Below are 9,019 nucleotides of genomic sequence, written 5' to 3' on the forward strand. Positions count from 1 at the left end.
GTGTTTTGTATATATGTGTTTCCTTTTGTGTTTTCTAGTATTTTTTGAGACTTGATTTTGTTTATTGAGATTTTTTTCCTAAATTGACCTATTCTAATGTTTTGAATTGCATCCCAACAAACAAGTTCCTCTTGATTTGGCCTTCTGAAACTAGTCAATCATGTTTTCGAGTAAGCGAGCCATGAGAATTGAAGATTGCCTCCTAAATGATCCGATCCTTGCTCAAGTATACAAGTCTCTAAGATGCCACATGGTAAGAATTTGATAGCCTCATCAAATGATCTTTCCCATTATCTTAACAATAAAACCAAAATGTTGGGTTAGTGCACAAGTATTACAACATTAAACCAAACATCTATTCTTTCAAAATCTTCAACATCATTAACAAATTGTCTCTAACATAGTCATCTTATACTCTACTACAAACCAAGAGGTGTTGTGAACTCACCAATGTACCTTTTTACATTGTAATCAAAAGCTTAAAGGATCAAAGATGATTCCTTGCTCCAAGTGATATTATCTCCATAGGGAGACACCTCAATCCCACATCCACATTAAGCATAGCCATTATTGAGAGAAAATGAGAAAAAGGAGATCACATTATATTGGGGAATATGGGAATTTCCCATAAGTTTGGGACACGTGGTCAAATCTTTGGATTTGTCATAACTTGAATACTATAACTCCAAATCGAGTGCTCTATAGCTCAATAGATTCCATTTTTCAAGTGCTTTCCAATGATAGGTCATATCATATGGTTTTGAGAAACTTATGGGTATGTTATCCGGGTGCCACCTTTTTAGTATTCAAAAAATCCATCTCGTCCCCTTTCCCACTTTCTCATAAACTCTTTCTCAACCTCTTGCTTAGATGGGATGAAGAGAAGAAAAGTAAGAGATGGAGAAGAGCTTCACTATTTCGAGTTACTCACTCACGTATCAATAGAGTACATCGTTGTTTGCAATTTCATTGCATATAAGAGGTGGTGCAAGCTATCACTTGACTAAACAAGTTCATGTGAAGCACCTTTTTGTTAAATGCTAAGATGCTATTAATTACAACCCAAGATTGTATCAACATGACAGATTTATGCAAGTTTTACCTGGATTGAAATCAATTAAGATAAGTTTTCTTAATAATGCAGGCCTTGGTTGATGCTCATAAACTTAATACATTAAGCGAGTGCTAGTTGAAATGTTTGAAACAATTTGGTTGCCTCTCTTTAGAATGTACTCTCTATAGTGGATAGAAGTGTTTATCTTGGTGTAGCCCTAACTCATTAAAATGTAGACTTATAACACATGTTAAATCCTTTTACTTGGACTTCTTTGAAGCATAATGTATGATTTCTTGTGTTTGAAGGTGATCACAATGTCAAGTAACTAGCACTTCCACTAGAAATGCTAGGGGAGGCTACAAATGGCATGAAAACTCTCAATAAGGATTGTTGACGAGGAGGAGATGAGTGCACCCATCCAACTTGATGTAGTGTACAGGCCTAGAGCTACCTTGATATGATGCAACCTTGGTGGAGGTTCCTACAATAAGCATCATGTACGATTGCTGTATAAATCTCTACTAGTCTCTTCAAATACTCAAGGAAGGTTGTGCCATAGTAGGCCTCAGCATGGCTGTCTAGACTTCATTTACCATGCACTATTCATTTGTACATCTACAAGTGCATGAGAGTCGTAGATATGCTCGTGTACCAACTGAGTTCAACTAACTATGTATACTCCAAGCTACAAGTATTATCCATTTATTTCACTTTCTTAGTGTCATATCCATTACCCTTGATTGTGTTGACTTGCATATTTTCCAAAGATTCATTTATGGCCGTAACAAGCATGGGTTGCACAATATCACATTCTTCCACAATTTCATCATGAATATTCACATTTACATATTCTACATCCAAAACATCCACTGAGACATTTGCATTTTCTTGAACTTCACCATTGCATACATCCATGGCAAGTATCAAGGTATCACCATACAAAAAATCATGTCCTTGGGTGATTTCTCACCGTTCTCCATGATCACCCAATTGATAAGTGTATCAATTTTCTTTAGCCCAATTCTACTGCATAGGTTTCTTTCTCTGTCTATCATGAGATATACTATTGGAGCTTTTCCACTTTTTTGTGCCTTTTCACTTAAGCTATGTGCATCTACTTGGGTGTTCTTTTTTTAAAGCTACTAATGGCACTTTTTGTGTAGATCCTATTGTTGCTTCTCTTCCAGATCATGAGCTGTTAACAAAATCTTGTACTACATTGCTTCAAACATGAGGGACTTGGTTCACCTTCCTCTTTTGTTTCCATTTGCAAACTCGCTATTGCTATGTTTCATAATATTGCTTACTATGTTGGATTCTCAATGTAATCTCCATGGTTTGCCACACCTGTCTTGGTACTCCATATTGCAACTACTCTATCTTCAAGTCTAGTGACTAATTGCTAGCACTAAGCATGTGATTGGTTTGCTAACCTTTTCCCGTGCCATTCAGCTCCAATGGCTTGAGAACAAAGTTTTCAAGAAAACCAGTCGACACTTCAAATTGCTTAAAGAGGATTTCCTCCAAACTCTAATTTCAATGGAATCATGGCATTATAAACCAGACATAAGCACATAAACGGATGTTGCATCTCGATCATAGGTAAATGGGTTTGACGATCGTAGGCAATGGATCTAGCGTTCTTTTTTGTTTTTTTTTAAGTTCCCAGTTTCTTTGAGTGCATCGGGCCTTTAAGAAATCGAGCAATATATTATTTGCCCTCGTAAAAGCGAAGGAAATAAGAAAAGGAAACAGAAGAAGAAGAAGGCACCCCTCAAAGAAAGCGTTGCCAGCTTTCTCGAATCAGGCGCGTTTTGGCCATCTGTTTTAAAGCCGATTATAATTGTCGTCATCTGTTTTAAAGCCGATTATAATTGTCGTCATCTGTTTTAAAGCCAATTGTCGCTGCCATTATATAAGGGACCCATGCTTAGTCGATACCCATCGCCAGCGTCAATCTAGTCGAGTTGGGACATACACCCAGCACTGAAGATAGTCATTGCCATCGACGATATGGCGACGAGCGCGAGGAGGATGCCGTCCTGGCTGATGCTCATCCTGTGCATCATCATAGTGAGCTGCTGCTGCTTCCAAGCATCCCAAGCCGTATTCTCGGTATGTATCCATGCGAGCGCTCTGATCTCTCTCTCTCTCTCGCTGGCCTTATTCGTTAGTGTTCAGGCTCATCGTGCGATGGTATGCTCTCCGCGTGCCTGAGATTGCATCATCTGAGCTCTCACTGATTGACACGCTCTTCCTCTGATCGTGTTTCATGCAGGCCGCCTCTAATTGCAACAGCCAATCCGATGCATGCATTAGTGACGAGGACGAGGCCGTGCAATATGGTAAACGTGTAACTCTAGCTTTGGTATAATCTCCGTTCCATACACGCGCACACGTGCCATTGTAATAATTATTGCTCCCTTACCTTCTGTTGATGCAGCTAAAGTCGGACCTGCAGCTGGAGCTGCTGGCCGCGGAGGTGCATCTGGATCACCTGGTGCTGGTCATGGAGGCGCAGCTCGATCTACTGGCGCTGGAGCTCATGGCAGCATGGGTGCAGGAGCTGGTGGCCATGGAGGAGCTGCTGCTGGTGGAGCCAGGCCTGGAGCTGCTGGAGCTCATGGGGGTGGCATGACCGGAGGAGCTGCTGGCGCTAGGCCGTCTGGCCTTGCAGGAGGAGCCCATGGCGGAGCCAGTGCTCATGGTGCAGGTGCAGGTTCAAGGTCTGGGTCAGCAAGAGCCGGTGGCCGTGGAGCTGCTGGTGGCGCCGGAGCTCATGGTGGCATGAGTGCAGCCGGGGGTCGACATGTAGGAGGAGCTGCTGGTGGAGCGGCCCGGTCTGGAGCTGGAGCAGCTGGTCATGGCATGACCGGAGGAGCAGCTGGGGCTAGGCCCTCTGGTATTGGAGGTGCAGCCCATGGAGGAGCCGGCGCTGCTGGAGGAGCTGGAGCTGGAGGACGTGGCGTGGCTACAGGGGGGCACGGAGGAGTGACTGCAGGTGCTCGGTCTGGAGGAGCTGGCCATGGTGGAGCGGCAGCCGCTGGTGGCGCTAGGACCGGAGGTCATGGAGGTGGCATGGCCGGAGCTGGTGGCCATGGAGCCGGAGCCAATGGAGGTAGGTCCGGGGCTGCCGGAGGCGGCATGGCTGCAGGTAGCCATGGAGCCGGAGCGGCTGCGGGTGGCCGCGGAGCTAGGTCCGGAGCTCCTGGAGGCGGAATGGCTGCGGGTGGCCACGGAGCTAGGCCCGGAGCTGCCGGAGGCGGCATGGCCACAGGTGGCCACGGAGGAGCAGGAGCAGCGGGTGGCCATGCTGGATCAGGCAGCATGAGCGCAGCTGGCGGCCATGGAGGAGCAGCAGCAGCAAGTGGCCATGGAGCTAGGTCCGCAGTCGGAGGTGCCATGGCAAGAGGAGGCGGTCGTGGAGGATCGGCAATGGGTGGTGGAGCAGGTATATCCGGAGGAGCTGGACACGGTGGCATGGCCGCGGGTGGCCATGGCGGAGCAGCAGCAGCAGCAGGTGGCCATGGAGGTAGGTCCGGGGCTGGAGGCTCTGGCATGACAGCTGCAGGTGCTGGAGCTGGACGCGGCGGCATGGCCGGTGCGGGTGGCCGTATGGGAGGAGCAACAAGTGGCCATGGAGCTAGATCCGGAGCAGGAGCCACCGGTACGACAGCCGTAGGAGGTCGTCGTGGAGGAGCTGGAGCTGGAGCTGCTGGCGGCATGATGTCAGGTGGTCACGCAAGTGGTGCAGGAGCCAGATCAGGCGGCATGGGAGCGGCTAGAGGTGGCATGGCAACTGGAGCTACTGGTCACGGAGGAGCTGCAAGCGGTGCAGCTGGAGCCAGATCTGGACCTGGTGGTATGGCCGCAGGTGGTCACGGAGGATCAGCAGCAGGCCGTGGTGGAGCGCCTAGGCCTGGAGCTGGAGCTCGCGTCGGTGCCGCAGGTGGCCATGGAGCCAGCATGCCCTGATCTCCGCCCGCCGGCATTGGTTTCCCTGGAGCGGCTTAAAAGCTGGCTCTTCTAACATACCCCTATTAAATTAATTATATAACCTTTAGGCTCACTAAGGAATACCTGGATGTCATTTACTCGAAGTAGTAGTAACTACTACTATCCTCTCTAATGTAGTGTAGAAGTTATGTACCGGTTGTTGGACGTTTTGGATCACGTGTATCTCTGTGTATCATGGATGTGATCATTGGCCACATGCCGTTCTTGGTTGTACGATTTCTGAGCTTATGAGTTATACATTAGCTGGATTTCTTGAGCGTATAGCTCAAAACCTTTTTTTCAGGAAATACAGACTTCCATTTCTATATAGGGATGTTATCAAATCCAAGGGTACACATAATATGAATCTAGATAATTTCTTACACACACGATAGATTAACGGTTGATCATGGTTGCTTTGGACGATAAGGCATCATGCTGCAATCCTTGCTTTAATTCTTTTCAACCTCATACGATATTCTGCTCAAAATACGATGTCTTTGATTTGAGCAGCCCCACTAACTCTATGCTAGTGTAATCCGCCAATTGAAGAAAGTATGATGTATGCATTGCGCTCGAAAATGCCATCTTTGAGATAACAGCTCCTTCTTACATAGAGTGTTTGTAATCGTCCATGATGCATGTATATACAACCAAAGGTATGGAATCAGAGCCGTTCAGGTTGGTGTAAACTACTCCGTGTCAGAAGCACTATGCACAAGCATTGGGGCCACAGAGATCAGCAAAACGTCATGCTTAATCCATAATAGCTGATAGCAAACTATGAAATTCTTCCAAAGTATGATCCTTCAAAGCAAACTTATCTTCCTACAAAAGCACAAGTTGATCCATTCACATGGGTAGGATCACTACAAATCATGATGCCAATTGGATACGAATTTCACAACCTCGAATGTCCACATTGTCTCATTCAATATTTGCAAACATACATCATTGCCCAAATCATTGATCAAACATATTTACTTGCAATCGAACCCCTCTTTCATGTTGTCCTATCATTCAATATTCACAAACATATGTCATTGGCCAAATCATTGATCAAGCACATTTACTTGCAACTTAATCCTTCTTTCATGTTGTGTGATCATTCAATATTCACAAACATATGTCATTGGCCAAATCATTAATCAAGCACATTGCTACTTATATTGCCATTGATCAAGCACATTGCTACCCCTCACATTGTGCAAAATCTTCACATGATCGCATATATGGTTTCTCTAAGATACATAGGTTCAAGAAGCTTGCTTATCTCCATTCATATAAGATACATAGGGTGTTAGGATGCTCAGCACCTCAAGATATGACTCACTCAACCATACATATAATAGCTTCACAAGCAAACATACTTTGATCATAACTTATAGCATTTGGGTAGGGTGGTGACTTGTCATCAATTTGTTTGAGTACTCCCCCGGTCAACTCTCATAATACACACTGTTTTGAGGCTCTCATATACATTTCTAGATATGCAATATATTAGTACTATGCATTTTTTATTTACTTCACATCAATTACTCCTCTTTGACATAGCCTACATATGTCATCATAGTGATGACTCTTGAGTCCATGAATAGCTCATTCAAAATACGAGTTATCTATGGTGTGTATATTACTATATGCCTTTTCTATCCTCCATATGCCCATCTCAATGGCAAGTTCATTGGATGATTCACATACACCATGTTGTACTATGAGACCAATTAGCTGCCCCGAAATAAAATAATGCCCCCAACTTCCAAGAAGTTTGATTTTCCTATACACATTAAGAGATAGAGAATTGATGCAATTACTTCTAGTATCCATGATTCAAGTATCTCTATCTTGTTCACTTTGATCTAGATATCTCTATGTGATGTGAGCTAACTCATTGGCCATATGATCAAAACATCCACATTACTTACATCATACTTCTCTATCAGCATCATTATTGGTCATATGATCAAAACATCCACATTATTTGCATTGTACTTCTCTATCGGCATCAATATTGGTTGTATGTACATTGTACTTGTGTATAGACATCTACTTGCAAAGAGACACGATGCATGTGATGGTCCTTGATGATGCAATTCTCTTCAACAAAAATGGCCCTGTTCTTGAGGGTGTCTATAGATGTAGCCTATAGCCACCATGAGGCATTATTTATATTATTGTGGCATCATAGCCTATACAGTTGCAATAGTATACTCATTGACTATACTATAGGATTATAGCTACCTTATAGCAAGATGATCCACGCAGTCTTAAAGACTATGACTAGTGGTGACATTACTTACCCATGCATTTGTTGCTTGACATCTATGCACATCATATAGATGAAGGAAGAGATATCGTAGTTTAGCCCATAGGTCTAGTACTTCATGCTTGAAGCAATTATTTTTTGAGAGGCTTGAATAGGTTATAAAACTAGATCCACACAATGGCAAGAAATTCTCATCGACTCTGCAATAGGTATGGTAGCTACCTAATGTTGAAATCACTATGTGTAGATTTGTTGCACTATATCCCAAAAACCACCACTTATATATATATATATATATATAAGTTTTTAATAGATTCTTTCTATGCTACTTTTAGTGTAGTTATTAAGAAGCATAATCCTTAAGTGCTTTCACACTTATTTTAGGCATGCTAGGTGCTATCATGTCTACTATGAATGCATCACTCTGCCTTGTGAATTCCAATGACTTAGCCCTATTTCTTATAGTACCTATTTCTTATAGTAGATAGAGTGTGCCTAAAATACATGTTGTGAAGCATTTTGGGGCCTTTCCCTAGGTAATTGGCTTCAAACTTTTAAGACCTATGATTTCCTAAGACCCTTGATGTAGTAGTAACTACTACTATCCTCTTTAAGGAATACCTGGATGTCATTTACTCGATGCAGTAGTAACTACTACTATCCTCTCTAATGTAGTGTAGAAGTTATGTATCAGTTGTTGGACGTTTTGGATCACGTGTATCTCTGTGTATCATGGATGTGATCATTGGCCACATGCCATTCTTGGTTGTATGATTTCTGAGCTTATGAGTTATACATTAGCTGGATTTCTTGAGCGTATAGCTCAAAACCTTTTTTTCCTCCATTTCTATATAGGGATGTTATCAAGTCCAAGGGTACACATAATATGAATCTAGATAGTTTCTTACACACACGATAGATTAACGGTTGACCATGGTTGCTTTGGACGAGAAGGCACGACTCACAATAAATAACAAGCCCCATCCCTACATGGTGGCGATGGGGCCCTACAGCCCTAAGGTGTGCTACTTTGATCAGCACTCCTTGTCATGACTCCTCATTGAAAAGGTCTGGCTCCTCGGCACTCGCCGAGATGGTCTTAATGGACCCCGCATGGCTTTGCGCACTAACTCAATCTACGTAGACCCAAGGCCCATTGAGCCTCTGCCTACTGATAGGGTATTAATGAGTCATGGTCCATGTTGAGATTGAGAGAGGCAGAGACAGAGTAAGGAGCAAGCATGCTCTCTTCTTCTTCATTCATTCTCTCTTAACCACACACATAGAGTAAGTGTATACAACAGTACTAAGGTCCGTAGGACCATTCACACTGGGTCTAAGACCATTGACGTATTTAATGTCCCACACTTGTTGATACAGCTAGACACGGCTAATGTCGGTCATACATACTAACAGGAGAATAGTATGAGCTTGATATGCTAACACTCCCCCTCACGCTCAAATCATCTGATGAACTCCAAGTAGTTGTCTAAAACTACTAAACTTATCTTTACCCAAAGACTTGGTAAAGATATCAGCAACCTATTCATCAGTCTTCACATGCATAAGATCTACTCTCCTTGCAAGAACCATCTCTTTGATAAAATGGTAGTGTACCTCTGTGTTTTGTCCTGGCATGGTATACTAGATTTGTTGCCAAGAGTACACTACTAAGATTGTCACATAATAAGGTCACTGGA

At 43.4% G+C, this 9,019-nt stretch overlaps 1 protein-coding gene across 1 annotated transcript; it reads left to right on the plus strand.

Annotated features, from left to right (window-relative positions):
* Nucleotides 1-3,014: 3,014 nt before the first annotated feature.
* Nucleotides 3,015-5,032, plus strand: LOC148028441 (uncharacterized). Its single transcript, XM_087689959.1, has 3 exons — nt 3,015-3,172; nt 3,336-3,402; nt 3,501-5,032. The coding sequence occupies exons 1-3, from the start codon at nt 3,071-3,073 to the stop codon at nt 5,030-5,032; spliced, it is 1,701 nt and encodes a 566-aa protein (XP_087546085.1). The 5' UTR covers nt 3,015-3,070.
* The last annotated feature ends 3,987 nt before the right edge of the window (nt 5,033-9,019 follow it).

Source organism: Lygodium microphyllum, chromosome 12 (assembly GCF_053477565.2).
Source record: "Lygodium microphyllum isolate KBCC chromosome 12, Lygodium_microphyllum_v1.1.10, whole genome shotgun sequence".
Classification (NCBI taxonomy): Eukaryota; Viridiplantae; Streptophyta; class Polypodiopsida; order Schizaeales; family Lygodiaceae; genus Lygodium; species Lygodium microphyllum.

Bases quoted from the DNA above. Each gene is read 5' to 3' on its own strand.
- LOC148028441 (XM_087689959.1), top strand. From the start codon at position 3,071: ATGGCGACGAGCGCGAGGAGGATGCCGTCCTGGCTGATGCTCATCCTG. The intron at 3,173-3,335 runs GTATGTATCCAT...TGTTTCATGCAG, and splicing joins CATCCCAAGCCGTATTCTCG to GCCGCCTCTAATTGCAACAG. The intron at 3,403-3,500 runs GTAAACGTGTAA...CTGTTGATGCAG, and splicing joins GGACGAGGCCGTGCAATATG to CTAAAGTCGGACCTGCAGCT.